The sequence below is a fragment of the Fringilla coelebs genome, assembly GCF_963513975.1.
Source record: "Fringilla coelebs genome assembly, chromosome: 6".
Taxonomy (NCBI): domain Eukaryota; kingdom Metazoa; phylum Chordata; class Aves; order Passeriformes; family Fringillidae; genus Fringilla; species Fringilla coelebs.
The window spans coordinates 2,619,577-2,636,366 of NC_140034.1; the positions used below are offsets into that span (position 1 = coordinate 2,619,577).

Here is a 16,790-nt window from a genome sequence, read left to right on the forward strand (position 1 = left end):
TGCTGCTCCATGAGATCCTTGGGGGCTGTTGAAAATCCAAACCACGGGCCCTGAGAATCCTCTGGGCAGGGAAGGAGGAGCTGCCAGGCTTCCTGCAGCCTTTAGGATGCTAAAAAGTGAATTTTCCTGACTCCCTGAGCCAGACTGGCACCAGTCAGTTAAAAAAATGACATCTGGGAAGAGCTGGAGCCCTGTCCTGTCCTTGGGAGCAGAATCCTGCTGTTGTGGGCATCCCTGAGGCTTTGGGAGGAGCTGGGAGCCTTGGAGGGGGTGGGAACAGGGATTGGGATAGGGAGGAGGAAGAGGATGGAGACAAGAAAAGGGATGAGGATAAGGATGGGGGCCATGGTGGGGATGGGGTCAGGGATGAGGATGGGGAGGTGGGAATGGGACAGAGACAGGGATGGACATTGGGATGGGGACAGGAACAGGGATGGGTAGAGGAACAGGGATAAAGATGGAGACAAGGATGGGGATGTGGATGGGCACAGGAACAGGTTTTGGGATGTAGATGGGATTGGGGATAGGGATAGGGATGAGGATGGGGACAAGGATGTGGATGGGGACAGGGACAGGGACAGGCTGTGCTGGCCCACGCCCTGTGCTGGGAAGGGAGGTGGCACAGGGACCCTGTAATCACTTCCATGTGCCTCAGCAGAGCCTCTGGCTGCAGGGTCCGTCCCTTCTCTGAGCTTGGGCATAAAAACAATCCAGAGCCGTTTCCTGGGAGGCATTTTGGGCAGAAACAGATGTGCTGACATTATGGGGGAAGATCTGGGATGGGGCTGAGGATGGATCTGTCCCCACCCGGCAGACACTCCCAGCTGGAGTGTGCTAAACTGGGAAAACCAGGACAAGCCAGATGTGGCTGCCAGCACCTCCCTGTCCTGCCCAAGGCTCACCTTCCCCTGGGCTCCCAGCCAGGAGCAGGAAAAGCAGAGGAATCCCTGGCTCAGAGGCTGCTGAGGCAGGAAATCCCGGCAGCCTCTCCCTCCCCCGAGCCTGGCAGCGCTGGAATTGCTGAGCACAGATAAGGGCAGCAGCAGGAAACGCTCACCTCTCCCGGGGCAGCCAGGGAAGGGAAGGGAAGGAAAGGAAAAGAAAGGAAAGGAGCGCCATTCCCGGCGATGGGAGCGGGGCTGGGGGCTGCAGCACGCAGCAGAGGCTCTCAGGATGCTGCACCGGGGCGGGCTGGGGCTTTGGGATGTCTGCAGGGAAGCAGGGCTGGGATGAGAGCGGGGATTCAGCCGGCGCTGGCACGGCTCGGCCAGCAGGGTCCCGCTGCCAGCTGGGTCAGTGGGTCACTGCAATAAAACCCTCGGAGCATTTCTGCCCCTGGAGATGGGAACCAGCCCTGCTGGAGGTGAGGAAGGCAGGAAGGGCCAGGAACCCCTGCCCTGCACAGGGCTGTGCACCCTGAGCTCCCTGGAGCAGCACCAAAAGGGGTTTGGCCTCATGTCTAAGGAAAAGAGGAATCTCTGGGGACCCCCTGATAGAATCATGGAATGGTTGAGGTTGGAAAAGCCCTCTAAGATCATCCATTCCAACCTTCCCCCAGCACTGCCAGGCCACCCCTGACCCTGTCCCCAAGCGCCACATCCACATGGATTTTAAATCCCTCCAGGATGGGGAATCCACCACTGCTCTGGGCAGCTGTGTAGGGCTGGACAAACCATTTTTGTGAAGAATTTTTGTCAGTGTCCAATCCAAACCTCCCCTGGCACAACTTGAAGCTGTTTCCTCTTTCCTGTCCCTGTTCCCTGGCAGCAGAGCCTGACCTCCACCTGGCTGTCCTCTCCTCTCATGGAATGATAGAAGGAAAATTCCTCCATCCTTAATAACTGGAATCTGCTGGACAATACCAGCCAAATGTGACAGCAGCATTTCTGAGGCTCTGTGAAACCAGAGAGAACAAACCCAGACCCCACCAGCTGCTCCCTGGCCCAGGGAGATCTCCTGGCACAGCCCTGGGGTTGAGCCCAGCCCTCAGGAGCCATCTGGGAACCCCATCCAGCAGCAGGAACAGGCTCTGAGCTGTGCCAAGGACAAAGGGACACTCTCTGGGTGGCTGTGTCCCTCCTGTGGGGTGGCACTGCATCCCTTCAGGCCATCCTGAGGGATTTCTCCATCCCCCTGCCCTCCCTGGGGCTGTTTCCTTTCCTGGGAGCATCCTGAGGGAGCTGGCAGCAGGGCAGGTCCCCCCCAGCACAGCGCCCAGCTCTCCACATCTCCATTTTTGGGAACACTTCTCATTCATTTTCCTCTCAATTCCTTGACTCAGCTTCGCCTCATGACTCAGCAGCTCCTGGTCCTGGCCCGCTGCAGGGACACAATTCCCAAAGGATCCAGGGATGGATTTACTCCCCAAAGGATCCAGGGATGGATTCAATTCCCAAAGGATTCATGGATGGATTCAATTCCCAAAGGATCCAGGGATGGATTCACTTCCCAAAGGATTCATGGATGGATTCACTTTCCAAAGGATCCAGGGATGGATTCACTTCCCAAAGGATGCAGGGATGGATTTCCTTCCCAAAGGATTCATGGATGGATTCACTTCCCAAAGGATCCAGGGGCGGATTCAATTCCCAAAGGATCCAGGGATGGACTCATTTCCCAGTGGATGCAGGGATGGATTTCCTTCCCAATGGATGCAGAGATGGATTTACTTCCCCAAAGGATCCAGGGATGTATTTACTCCCCAAAGGATCCAGGGGTAGAGTCACTTCCCAAAGGATCCAGGGTTGGATTCACTTCCCAAAGTATCCAGGGGTGGATTGACTTCCCAATGGATGCAGGGATGGATTCACTTCCCAAAGGATTCATGGATGGATTCAATTCCCAAAGGATCCAGGGACAGATTCACTTCCTAAAGGATCCAGGGATTTACTCATTTCCCAGTGGATCCAGGGATGGACTCACTTCCCAAAGGATCCAGGACTTGCTCAAGGACAGCCTCCCATGCTGAGGTGATTTCCCACCCTCCAGCCGTGACCCAGCACGGATCTTTCTGCTCAGGGCATCACAGGAGTTGTGGCAGAGAGGTTTTCCTTATGGAGAGTTGGAATTATGGGGTCCAGAACAAGATTTTTATAAAAAGAGGGTGGGTTTTTTTTGGAGCAGAAATGTGGGAAAAGCTTTCAGTGCATGGAGAGGAGGAAAACCAAGTTGGATGAGGCTGGGAGCAACCAGGTCTAGTGGAAGCTGTGCCTGCCCCTAGCAGGGGCTGGAATGGGAGGAGGTTTAAGGTCCCTTCCAACCCAAACTCTGGGATTCCAGGGTTGTGCAGCTGGGAGGATTCAGCAGCTGAGGGGAGCTCAGATCTCCCAGCACCCTGAGGAGCTGAAGACTCACAGGATGGAAACACATGGAAAAAAACTTCCTGAGCCATCTGAGCCCCAGCCCAAAGAAACACTCCAGGTTTTACAATGTATTTTAAGACATAAAGGTAAAGAAAAAGGCTTTTTTTTTTTTTTTTTAATCTCTGGAGCTCTCTTTTCTTCCTTCCTTCCTTCCTCTCTCTAAATATTGCTGCAAAGCTGTTTTTGCTCCAGCAGCTGCCGGATGAGCGTGAGGAGCCCTGTGAGGCACAGAGCTTGCAGGGAGCTCCCAGCCCTGCCTGACTCTGACTGATTCCTGCTCCCCAAGATTAGCCAGGAGTTCCTTATTTGGTCCAGGCTCCAGCAAATTCCCTGGCAGAGGGGATTGCATCTGCAGGGAGAGCAGCCCGGATGGGTTTGTGCTGGGGCATCTGTCAGGAGGGAGCAGAGATAAAATCAGAGTTCAGAGCAGAGAGAAAATCAGGGCTCAGAGCAGAGATAAAATCAGAGTTCAGAGCAGAGAGAAAATCAGGGCTCAGAGCAGAGAGAAAATCAGAGTTCAGAGCAGAGAGAAAATCAGGGCTCAGAGCAGAGATAAAATCAGAGTTCAGAGCAGAGATAAAATCAGGGCTCAGAGCAGAGATAAAATCAGAGTTCAGAGCAGAGAGAAAATCAGAGTTCAGAGCAGAGAGAAAACCAGGGCTCAGAGCAGAGAGAAAATCAGGGCTCAAAGCAGAGATAAAATCAGAGTTCAGAGCAGAGAGAAAATCAGGGCTCAGAGCAGAGAGAAAATCAGGGGAGTTTCCAGGGAGTCTCTGTTTGTCTCTGCAGCACAAAGCAGACACACATTGCCTGGCCCCATCCCTCTCCAGAGCACAGAATCAGAGCAGAATCACAGAATTCCTTGAGCTGCTGCAGCACTGAGACCTTTCCTCAGGTGTTTATACCCAGAACCAAGAGTTTGCTGCAGAATTAGGCTTTATTTGTTGCTGCCCCTGGAATCTGCCCAGCTTGTCCCCAGCTGGAAGTGGACAGGGAATCCCAGAATGGTTTGGATTGGAAAGGACCTTAAATCCCATCTTGTTTCATGGCCAGGGACACCCTGCCCTGGATCCCAGGGATCCCACAGCCTGCCCTGGGAGCATCATCAGAGATGGGATTCAGCCCTTCCCACTGCCCTAATGTGAAAAATAGGTTAGAAACTGTTGTGAAATGGTTGATAGATGGTTAAGCATGTACTGTTAGTTTGGTTATTATACTGTAAAAGAGGTTAAAAGGGCAGTTATAAGAAATCTGATGCTCAGTGTACCACAAATACACCTCAGTGAAGTGCAGCATGAGCAGCCTGGGCAGAACTGTAATGGCCAATCGAGTGCCTTAAACCTTCATGCAAATGAAGGATCCAAAAAGAAACCAATCAAAGGGACAAAATCCAACCAAAGGGACAAAAAACAGGATAAAAAGGGAATTCTGACCCACTGACTCGGTGCTGCTCCCTCTGGGACATCGAGGAGAGGATGGAGCAGCGCCGGCGCTGGGGCTGCTCAGCAGCGATGGCCCCGATGTCCCAGCACCGATTCAGTGGGTCAGAATTCCCTCTTCATCCTGTTTTTTGTCCCTTTGGATTGGTTTCTTTTTGGATCCTTCATCTGCATGAAGGTTTAAGGTTCTCAATTGGCCATTACAGTTCTGCCCAGGCTGGCTCGAAGTGCACTTCACTGAGGTGTATTTATGGTACACTGAGCACCAGATTTCTCATAACTGCCCTTTTAACCTCTTTTACAATATAATAACCAAACTAACAGTACATGCTTAACCATTTATCAACCATTTCACACAGTTTCCAACCTATTTTGAACACTAACAAACCCAAGTCTCCCCCCAAAACCTCTTTCCCGCTCATCTCTCCTGGCCTGACCTCCTGGGGCCTCCAGCCCTGACCCCGCAGCCCCGGAGGGCTCGGGGGTGCCTAATCCCAGCAATTAGCCTCGTTCCCCGCATTTATCTCCTTCCTGCCTTTGTCTGCCCCTGACAGCTCCTCGGAGCAAATCCTCTCCCAGCCGCATTTCCCCGGCTGCATCTCCCCTGCCGCCCTTTGTCCCGCGGAGCCTCTCGGGGCTGGGTGAAGAGGTTATTGCCCCTCGACACGTGTCCCCTGCGTTCGCTGTCCCCAGGATCCAGCGGGCAGCAGCGCCGAGGTCAGCGGGCCCGGCAGGACCCGCTCCGGCTGCGGGAGGATGGATTTGTTCTCTAAATTGAAGACGGATGCAGCGCCGGCGGCGTTTCAGGCTAAAAGGGATTTTAGGGCTGAGCGATCCGGCTAAATGGGGACAGAGGGCTTGGGGGAGATGGAAATTCAATGGGAAATCGCGGGACACATGGGGAACACATTTGGGAGCTGCCTGCTCCGCCCAGCCCGGTCCTCGGGACGGGCTGTGCTCCCACAGGGAACTCTGTGGACACACGGACATCCAGAGGGATGGAAATCCTCCCATGCGTGGGGTTCACAACCTTTCCGTGCCTAAAGCAATCAGCCAGACAGCTTGGATTTAATTATTACGTTTCCTGAGATTTTATTTTATTTTTTAGTTCAGGATTCTTCTCCCCTTCAACTGAGATTCAAATCTTTTGAGGATTTTTTTCCCCAAGGAGGTATGGGCTGCTCGTGAAGGAAGGAAAAAAGAGATGGAGGGGAAAAAGGATGGAGGGAAAGAAGGATGGACTTGGGTTGTAAGGGACATTAAGAATCATCCCATTCCCCCTCCTGCCATGGCAGGGACACCTTCCACTGTCCCAGGTGCTCCAAGCCCTGTCCAACCTGGCCTTGGGCACTGCCAGGGATCCAGGGGCAGCCCCAGCTGCTCTGGGCACCCTGTGCCAGGGCCTGCCCACCCTCAGCCAAGAATTCCCAGTTCCCAATCTCCCACCCACCCCTGCTCTCTGGGAGTGGGAGCCATTCCCCGTGTCTTGCCCCTCCAGCCCTTGTCCCCAGCTCTCCTGGAGCCCCTTTAGGCTCTGAGCTCTCTCTGGAGCCTTCTCCTCTCCAGGTGAGCCCCCCCAGCTCTCCCAGCCTGGCTCCAGCCCTTGGAGCAGCTCCAGGTCCCTCCGATGCTGGAGGCAGCGCCCTCGGTGGGATGGGCCGGGCGGCGCTGGGCACGGCTGCGGGGATGGAGGGGAGGAAAAGGAGCGGGGCCGGTCCCGGTGATCCCGGTAATCCAAACAGTCCCGGGAATCCCGGTGATCCCAACAATCCCGGGGATCCCGGTGATCCCGGCCGCTGCCGCCGCCTGCCGCCCGCAGCGGGACGCGCAGCCCGCACCGATGGGACACGGACGGACACGCGCGCGCACCCGCGGACGGACACGCGCGCGCACCCGCGGGACCCCTCGCTGTGCCCCCGGTGCTCCCTGCTCAGGCACAAGTCCCCCCTCCCAGCCCTCAGACAGCCCGGGGTGGCAGAGCCGGGACCCAGGGGATGGTCAGAGCTGCTCCCGGACACACACCGGGGCCCCAGCAGGTGTCTTCCTTCTGTTTTCCTTTCCTCTTTTTCCTTTTTCATTTTCTCCTTTCCTTCCCCCTTTTTCTTTTTCTTTTTCTTTTTCCTCTCCTCCCCTTTCTCCCTCCCTCTCTCCTCCAGGGCTGATCCCTCCGGAGTTCCAGGTCCCCTCCTGTCCCTCCCAGCCCCCAGCCCTGCCCGGATCCCTCCCCGTGGCTCCCCCTCGGTTGTGCTGGAAGCGCCACCGAGCCCAATCCCACTTTCCTCCTCCTTCCCGGCCATCCCTGGGCCGGGACAAACCCTTGTGCAATGCCCGGGGCAGCGTTGCTCCATCTCCCCTCCTGCCCTCGGTGGGGTGGGATGCGATACCAGCAGCCCCTGGACCCCTCCCAGCACACAATTCCCAATTTCCCAGGGTTTTTATCCCCCTCCCCCGGACCAGCCCGCAGCTGGAAGCAATCGGCGGGGCCGCAGCCGGTGACTCAGAGCGGGGATGGTGCCTTCCCCAAGAGGAGGGACCGCGCAGCAAAAGTCCCCTCTGCTGGCGACACTGTCACAGGCAGCGTGGGGGGACGCGGGGAGCAGCGCTGGCTGCGTTTATCAAATTAAATCGGGGGGTTTGGGCGTGTGTGAGATGCTCGGTGCATGTTCCCAGAAAAAAAAAAATTCCCTCCCAAAAAAAAAAACCCCAAACCAAAAAAAAAAAAAAAAAAAACCCAACCAAAAAAAAAAACCAACCAAAAAAAGCCCCCAAAACCCAACCAAACAAAAAACTCCCAAAAAAACAAAACTAAGAAGAAAAATAATAAAAAACCTAAAACAAACAAAGAAACCCCAAAAACAAAAACAAAAAACAAACAAAAAACCCAAACAAAGAAACCTGAAAACCAAAACCAAACCCGAAAGAAACCCCAAAAACCCCAAAAAACTCCACCCAAAATAAAACCCAAACAAACAAACAAAACAAAAAAAACCGCCAAAAAACAAAAAAAAAACCCAACAAAACAGACCAACGGAAAAAAAACCCCTCCAAAAACCCCAAACAAACCAAAAAAACCCCAAAACCTCACTGTTCTAAGAGATGAAAAACCCCGGGGTGTCCCCAGGGTGAGGGTTCCCCATCCTTGTGCCCCCATCCCTGGGTGCCACCCCGAGCTCTCAGCGCATCCTCTTGGCAGCAGCGGCTCCTCCTGACCCTGACAGGGAGCTGTGAACCCTCAAATCCCCAAACCCCCAAAATCCCAAACCCCTAAATTCCCAAACCCTCAAATCCCCAAACCCGCAAACCCCCAAACCCCAAACCCCCAAACCCCAAACCCCAAACCCCAAACCCCCAAACCCCAAATCCCCAAACTCCCAAACCCCCAAACCCCCAAATCCCCAAATCCCCAAACCCCCAAATCCCCAAACCCCCAAACCCCACACCCCAATTCCCCAAACCCCAAACCCCAAACCCCGCCGCCTGGAAGGAGGGAAAGGCTGAGCTCCCGCTCAGTCTGGGGGAAGCAGAGCTGGGGAAGGAGCCCGGGGAGGGTCCCCGGGAAGGGCAGCGAGGCTGGGATGGGGCTGGAAGCTCCAGGCTGGGCTGACCCAGCGCTCCCGGGCAAGGAAAAAGCTTTTCCCAGCCTGGGAATGTCCAGCAGGAGCTGCCAAATCCTCATTTCCCGGCCCTCCAAACCCTCCTCGGGCTCTAAATGAGGGTTAAACACCGGGATAAACACTTCCAAAGGGAGCGCGGAGCTGCGGGAAGAAAATCCCGTGCTCCTGACAAAGAGCAGGCTCCTTGGGAAAATCCAGGCTTGGGAAAAACTCCGTACAGCAGCAGGGCAGGAGCTCCTCACCAAAATCTGGCGAGGAAAAGCTGGAGGGAGTCAACAAGTTTTGGAAAAAAAAAAAAACAAAAGCCAAAAAAACCCCAAACAACTAAAATTCCTTGTGGATGCTTCACGTTTTTCCAGCTCTTCATTTGTCTCTGGGTTTTGCGGCTGCTTTTTCTTCCGTTTCGGGTTGTTTTTATTCCGGTTTTTTTTTTTTTTCCCTCCTCCTCTCCTCCAGGAATGTGACCAGCCAGAAGAGGGTCACGTCGGAAGAGTGACGAACAACGGGGGAGATTCGTCATCCGCGGTGATGAGACTTTCTCCAAATAATTTTCCCCTCCTCTAATAGCCGCAATTTATGCAAATGAAGCCGAGGAAGAGCTAAATGGGGATTTGATGGAACCGGGCTGCCCACGGCCGGCTCTCTCCCAGGGCAGATGGAGGAGGGAGATGAGTCTGTGGTTACATTCCTGGCTGGACACCTTTCCCATCCCTCTCCACAGGGAAGGATGGGCACTTGTTGGAAGTGAGAATTTTAGGCTTTCTGTGTTTAAAGGCACAGAATTTAGAATTTTAATTTAGAAATTTAAGCTGAGAATTTTAGGCTTTCTGTGTTCAAAGGCACAGACCCTCAAGAGAGCAAGAAGAAGGATCAGCCTGCCTAAAACTTCCATCTATTATTACACTCTAAAGCCTTAAACTCAAAGTTTCCCACCCTGTGGCATCACACATTTCTATTCAAACTCCACACCCACAATCCCAGTTCTGTCATTCCATTTTGGAAGCTTCTCCACGGCCTCAGGTCAGTGTTCTCTTGAGGGTTTGTGCCTTTTAACAAAGTCTAAATTTCTCAGCCTCCAGGGTTCCCTCAGGCACAAGGAATCCAGACCAGGTGAAATCACCCCCTGCCCCATCTGCTCTGGGTGCTACCCCCTGTGCCTGCTCCCAGAGCATCAGAGCCACACTGATGGCCCCAAAAAGTCCCTTCTCCGTGGCAGGCTTTCCCCTTGGAGCAGTGCAGGGCCAGGAGCAGCAGCACCCCCTGATCCTTTGGGGTTTCCAGCCACAGCTGCTGCAACCCGGGGCAGCACCCACTTCCAGAAGGGGCTGGGTTTTGTCTCAGTTCTTCCTCCTCCTCTTGCCAAGTGTTGAATTGCCACTGACCTTGGCCTGCTGGTGGCTGTGAAGGGACTTTCCCGTGCTGGGGGAGCAGCCCAGAGCTGCAGTCTCTTCCCCATCAGAGCAGATGTGGGAGTGTGCAGGGTCATGGCTCAGCTGGCAGCTGAACCCATCCCTGGGATGGCCACAGAACCCAGAATGGTTTGGGTTGGAAGAGATCTCAAAGCACACCCAGTTCCAACCCCCTGCCATGCCAGGGACAACTTCCACTGTCCCAGGGTGCTCCCAGCCCTGTCCAGCCTGGCCTTGGGCACTTCCAGGGATCCAGGGGCAGCCACAGCTGCTCTGGGCACCCTGTGCCAGGGCCTCCTCCCTGGCATTTGCAGCATCTCAGCAGGGCTGGCACCAGTAGCTCCAGGGATCAGGACAGGCATTGTGCTCTCACTAAATCACCTCTCCAGGGGTGCTGGGCTCTCCTTCCCAATCTTCAACCTGATCCCACCACATCTTCCTTCCCCCACCCCCTGCCCCCGGGATTCCCGCAGGGACCAGAGTGCAGGGTCAGCTGAAGGCACTGGGTGTTTTCCAGGAGCTATTTTGGAGGATATCGTTCGGATTGCTTCCCAGGGCAGCCTGAATTTCCTCTCCCCCGGGGCCCCAGGCAGGAAGCAGCCTCGGGGTCCGCGCTCAGCCCTAATGAGGGCAGCACTTAACACCGACCTGGGTGAGAGCTGAGCTGCCACAAGTTTTATCTCGATTTCTTCCGGACCTGGGACTTTCCCTTGCACTACCACAAACAGCCCGTGCCCTCACTGCTGGAGGAATCGCCAGCTACAAGAACTACAGCCCACCACTAAAACCTGCCCTGCTGGTGTCTGGCCCCTCCAACCTCCTTTCCCACTCCTGCTGTCATCTTGATACCTCCCTGTGCTTCGTGTACACTCATCCAGAGTAGCAAAGAGTGCTCTGAAAGCAGACAGGCACGGTTTCATGCTTATTCATCATCACATGCATCCTGCAAGGCGCTGTGTGTGTGTGCTGCGGTCGGAGCTGCTTTTCCTGGAAGGAGCTCTGGGGGCTTCTCCCGGAGTTTGCTGCTGGGACAGAGGAGCACTGCCAGGGGCTGGGGGCTCAGCAGCACACGGCACACCCGCGGGATGGGCTGCAGGCAGATGTGGTACCTGCTCCTATCCTAGAATCCCAGAATTGTTTGGGTTGGAAGGCATCGGAAGAATCATGCAGTTCCTCCCGCCGCGGGCAGGGACATGTGCACTGCTTTGGCTTCTGTCCTGCGACACCCCCGGGGAATCAGCCCCAGCACCTCTCCCTGTCTCTCCGGGGGCTCAGCCCCAGCCCTGGGCCCTGTCACCCCTCCAGGGGCTCAGTTCCCCCCTCTCCCGTAACTCCCCCCACCATGCTCGGGCCCAGCTCCCGCACCCGTAACCCCCCCGGGGCTCCGCCCTGCCCCCTTTCCGGCACCCCCCGGCCCCGAGGGACTCAGCTCCAGCTCCCTCCCCTCCAGCGTCTCCTCCCAGAGCCCTTCACCCCCGGCACTCACCCCCGGCCCCTTCCCCTCCCTCTTGCCGGAGCCTCGCTTCTCCCGGGGGAGCCGCGCAGCCCCCCCGCCCTCAGCCGAGCTCCGACGGCCGGGGCGGGCCGGGCGGCGAGAAGGGGCTGTCCCAGGGGCCGTGCCCGGTTGCACCGCACCTCCTCCTCCTCCTCCTCCCGCCTCCCTCTCTCCGCGGCGGGGGGACAGTCGCCACCGGCAGCCGCGGCGCGGTGCGATCCAACCATCCCATCGCATCCCGGTACGACCCATCCATCCCATCGCATCCCGCTGCGGGACATCCGTCCGTCCGTCCGTCCCATCGCATCCGTCCCATCCCCCGGTGCGGTGCGGGGTTCAGTCCCATCCCGGTGCGAGGATCATTCCCCGCAGCCCGGCGCGGCGCGGGCCGTCCCGAGGCGGAGCGGGGCATCCCTCGCAGCGCATCCCGGAGCGGGGCACCCCATGGAGGCCGAGGGTTACCGCTGCCGCAGCAGCCGCCACATCGAGAGCGGCCAGTCGGCCGTGCCCAGCTCGGTGCTGTTCGCCGCCGGCCTTTTGGGGAACGTCCTGGCGCTGCTGCTGCTGGGCCAGCACCGCCGGCGCTCCCGCTCGCCCGGGGGCCGCCCGCCGCGGGTCTCGGCCTTCTACGTGCTGGTCACGGCGCTGGCGGTCACCGACCTGCTGGGCAAGTGCCTGATCAGCCCCATGGTGCTGGCAGCCTACGCCTACAACCGCAGCCTCAGCGAGCTGGGGCCGGGCGGCCGCGGCGAGGAGCAGCCGGGGGTGCTCTGCCAGCTCTTCGCCTTCCTCATGGCTTTCTTCGGGCTGGCCCCCACGCTGCTGCTGCTGGCCATGGCTCTGGAGTGCTGGCTTTCCCTGGGCCACCCCTACTTCTACCGGCGGCACCTGACCCGCCGCCTGGGCGCCGCGCTGGGGCCGGCGGCCGCCGGGCTGTGCGCGCTGTTCTGCGCGCTGCCCCTGCTGGGCTTCGGGGCGCCCATGCAGTACTGCCCGGGCACGTGGTGCTTCATCCGGATGGCCGGGGGTGGTCCGGGCCAGCTGGGCTTCCCCGTGCTCTACGCCAGCCTGATGGGCTTGCTGGTGCTGGCCATCGTGGCGTGCAACGTGAGCAGCATGCGGCACCTGTACGGCATGGCCCGCAGGCAGCCCCGCCGCGGGACCCCCCCCGCCGCCGCCCCGCGCATGGAGGAGCTCGACCACCTCGTCCTGCTGGGGCTCATGACCGTCCTCTTCACCGTCTGCTCCCTGCCGCTCATCGTGAGTAATCCCAGCGCCCCCACCCCGGCTCCGGGAAAATCGCCCTGCCCCCGGGAGGGTGGGGGGGCCGCTCCGGTGCCTCGCAGGGGGTCGGTCAGTGCGTGAAATCCCTTGGGAAGTGTCCCGTCCTCAGCACCGTGCTCTCGCAGGGAGGTCGGATCGATGATTTGGCCCCATTAGGATAGCCCCCCACCCTGTCCATGGGGGTCAGGCACCCTGGAATTTTCCCCCCACCAGCCCCTGACCCTGGGAGTGTGGGTGGCTGCTTTGGCCCTCCTCAGATTTTCATCATCCCACGCCCCAGGGGCTGGCTGTTGCATTAATCCTTTTGGAAAAATATCCATTCTTAGCACCATCTCCTCACATGACGATTTGGCCCCCTTGGAATGGTCCCTGACCCTGTCCATGGGGGTCAGGGTGTCGTTAAAGCACCCTGGAATATCCCCCCAACAAGCACCACTCAGTCCTGGAGAGGTCAGAGCTCTGATTTTGGGATAAACCCTGACACCACCAGCAGCTCCTGCGGACCAAGATTTTGCCTCCTTCTAAATCCTCCCCCACTCTGCCCACAGGGACCAGGTCATTGCCTGAAACTCCTTGGAATAACCCCCCCACCACCACCCCCCACTCCCAGGGGTCAGGGGTTGTTTAGGCCCCTTGGAATAAACTCTGGAGCCACCACCCACTCCTGGAGGTGCCAGGAGATCATTGCTTTAGTCCCTTGCGAGTAACCCACCCCTGCCACCCTCTAGGACCCTCTCCAAGGGTCAGGTTATGACTTTAATCCCCTTGGAATAAATCCCCCCTGGCTCCACTATCCCGTTCTGGGATGTTGCCCACCCTTGACACAAGCACCACATCCCCAGTCCACAATTTATTTAAATTAATTAAATAAATTAAATTTATATAATAAAAATTCATAAACAAATACATATATTTTAATTAAAGATTATCCTTTAAGCCTCATGGAATAACCCCCCCAGCAGCACCACCCTGTGCCAGAGGTTCTGGGGGGGGTCAGATAATTACCTTGTCCCCCCTCTGAGTGTCCCCCACCCTATCCCAGGGATCTGAGTGTTGCTTTAGCCCCCATGGAATAATGTCCAACACCCATCCTGGGATGGGGGAATGAATTCATTGTTTAATCCTCCTGGAATAACCACAACAACCCCACCACCCTGTCCTGGGGGTTGATGTATTGCTCAAATTTCCTTGGAATATTTGCCCCCCTCCCCGCCTCTGTCCCAGGCAGGGCCATTCCACTGCCCCTCCCTGGAATACCCAGTCCCAGTACCACATCCCCAGGGGTCAGTCCATTGTTTTAACCCCCTAAAACAACCCCCCCATCATCACCTCTCTGTCCCAGAGGTGCTGGAGGGGTCAGGTCATTATTCCAGTCCCAGCTGAGTGTCCTCTCCCCATCCCAGGGATCAGTTTGCTGCTTTAACTCCACTGGAATCACCCCCACCCCCAGCCCACAACCACCCCTCTGTTCCTCTGAGGGTGCCCCCGAGGGGTTTAAGGTTTGGGAGGGGGGTGAGTTCCTTGCATCAGACCCCTCAATTGTCCCCCATCCCTATCAGACCCCTCAATCATCCCCCATCCCCACCCTTATCATCCCTTCAAAACCCCCCATTCCCACCCCTGTCAGACCCCTCAATAACCCCCCATTCCCACTCTTATCAACCCTTCAAACCCCCCCATCCCCACCCTTATCATCCCTTCAAAACCCCACATTCCCACCCCTGTAAGACCCTTCAATCCCCCCATCCCCACCCCGTCAGACCCCTCAAAACCCCCATTCCTACCCCCATCAGATCCTTCAATCTCCACCCTTATCAGACCCCTCAATGATGCCCCTTATCAGACCCCTCAATTGCCCCCCATCCCCACCCTTATCAACCCTTCAACCCCCCCATTCCTGCTCCTATCAGACCCCTCAATAACCCCCCACTCCCACCCTTATCAACCCTTCAAACCCCCCCATTCCCACCCCCATGTCCCAGAGCTGCTGGGCAGATCCAGCTCCCTGTGCCCCCCCTGAAATCCTCTCATTTCTTCCCCAGGGCTGGGAGCCCCCTGGCAGGAGGGACCCCTCTGTGTCCCCTTTGTCCCCCACTCCTGGGTAGGATCCTGCAGTTCCACCTTTCCATCAGGCCCTGCAGGCAGAGCTGGGGCCACAGGCGGGGCCACCCCAAAATCAGGGTGGGAGCTGTGCGGGGTGACAATTTCCACATCCTCTTCCTGTCACCTCTGGAACCATACCATGAGGTGTCAGCCACCCACAGCCCTGGCACAGCTGGGCTCAGACTGGTTTTGTGACCAGCCCAGGATGAGTTATCCGATGGATGGATCCAATTTCATGGCAAGGGGATCAGCACAAGTGGGGTGCCCCGGCCTTGGGGACAGAGCAGCACCTGCCAAGGTTGGAGGATTCCTTCATCCATGAAGAAATCCTGGTCACTGGGACCACATTTCCACTTCTAACATCCTTGTCCTGACAGGATGTGCTATCCCTGAGCCACGACCTACCCTGATCCAGCTGCACCCACAGCTCACAGCACACCCTGATGCCATCCATGGCGTTAAAACTTCTGCTGCCCTGGGAATATTTTTACCCCCACCATCCCAACACCTCCCTTAATTCCCCTCCATTCCCTTCCCTAACTCTCTCCCATTTCCTGCATGATTTTTTTTGGCCAGATCCGAGCCTACATGGGCGCTTTTGCCGCCGATTTCAACGAGAACGCCGACCTGAGCGCGCTGCGCTTCCTCTCCGTCAACTCCATCGTGGACCCCTGGGTCTTCATCATCTTCCGCACCTCCGTCTTCCGCTCCTTCGTGCGCCGCGTCTGCCGCCGGCTGGGCTCCCGCAGAGCCTCTCTGAAGGGCTCCAGCCCTGCCGCTGACAGCCCCTTCTGTGCCCCGGGCTGCGGCAGGACAGCTCCCCCGCCGCCCGGCATCCCCTGAGCGCGGCGCCGCGGCAGAAGCCGGCGGCTGCTGGCGAGGATGAGGAGCGAGCCTTCGGCCCCGCAGCCCTGCCCTGGAGCATCGCGAGGCGGTGGCAGGGCGGGGACAGCGTCCAGCTCGCTGCGAGGGACGCCGTGAAGGGTTTCTGTGCCCTCCCCAGGCTGCGTTTTGTCCCGGAGAGGATCTGGCATCTCCTGGGATCTGGGAATATTCGGAGCTGCAGCGTTTTGTGGAGGGTTTGGGGAGAGCCCGGCGCCAGGAAGGCAGAGGGGTTTTGGAGTGTGGATCAGGGCAGTGGGGACGCGCAGGGAGGAGAAGTGTGGGTGTGTCCCCCTGGAATAAAAGTGGTTCAGTGTTTCATCGCCTTGGCCCGTGCGTGATCCCATTCCGTGCCAAGGAATGGGTTTGGGGTGTCCCCAGACCGGCTGAGGGGCAGGAGGGACTCAGAAATCCGAGCAGCAATTCCTGGTGTGAGGAGGAGCTGGGTGCAGGTGGAATCCCTCCCTGGCACACCCTGCACCCCTGCCCTGCCTCTTCCCTATTCCCAAGGCAGGGCTGTGCTTTGTCCACCCTTATCTCGCTCTCCTCTGGAAAACTCCGAGCACTGATTTTGCATCTGTGCTCGTCAGCTGTACCTGTTCTGCTGTAATTATTTAAATTCAGTATTTATGACTGTCCTGAGCCTTAATGAGAGCAGTAATTGAGAGAACACAGAGCCCGGCGTGCAAGAGGGCAATCCTTTTAATGGAAGATCCATTTCCTCTCAACCACAGGTATTAACTGGATCTAATTTTTGCCTTAAGCGACCATTTAGGCCAAAAAAATCACCATGACCAACGGCTTAGTGCCCTTGGAGGAGACAGAGGGTATTTTTCTCCCCTGTTTAGCTAAGCCTTGCAAGGTGTAGCCGTGTTCCTGCCTGCTCTCATGTGATGTTTACTCTCAGTGCCAAACAGATTCTGCTTTTGAAGGAGCAATATCTTGGAGCTTTCTGGAGGTGACCTGCTGAGGTTGGCTCTGGCTGTTGCTCCCAGCTGGAGAAAAGGGCAGAGCTGTATTTGGGGATGTTTTGGGGGCACCTGTGAGCTGCCAGCTCGGTGCCTCTCCTCGGGGTTTTCCGAGGAGAAAGGAAACGGGGGTTGGTTCGTGGATTGGTTTCATGTTACTGGCGTGGTATTGACTTGGAGATGGCCCACGTGGGGCTGCAGAGTCAACAGCTCCCAGCCTGCTCCGTGGCTTTC

The 16,790-nt window shown here is 57.1% G+C and overlaps 1 protein-coding gene across 1 annotated transcript; it reads left to right on the forward strand.

Moving 5' to 3' along the window:
* Nucleotides 1–11,763: 11,763 nt before the first annotated feature.
* PTGDR (prostaglandin D2 receptor) lies at nt 11,764–15,620 on the forward strand (the record flags this gene model as incomplete). The annotated part of the gene is made up of 2 exons (XM_084207893.1): nt 11,764–12,579; nt 15,283–15,620. 2 exons carry the CDS (start codon nt 11,764–11,766, stop codon nt 15,547–15,549), a joined length of 1,083 nt encoding a protein of 360 aa, XP_084064019.1. The 3' UTR covers nt 15,550–15,620.
* Between the last annotated feature and the right edge of the window lie 1,170 nt (nt 15,621–16,790).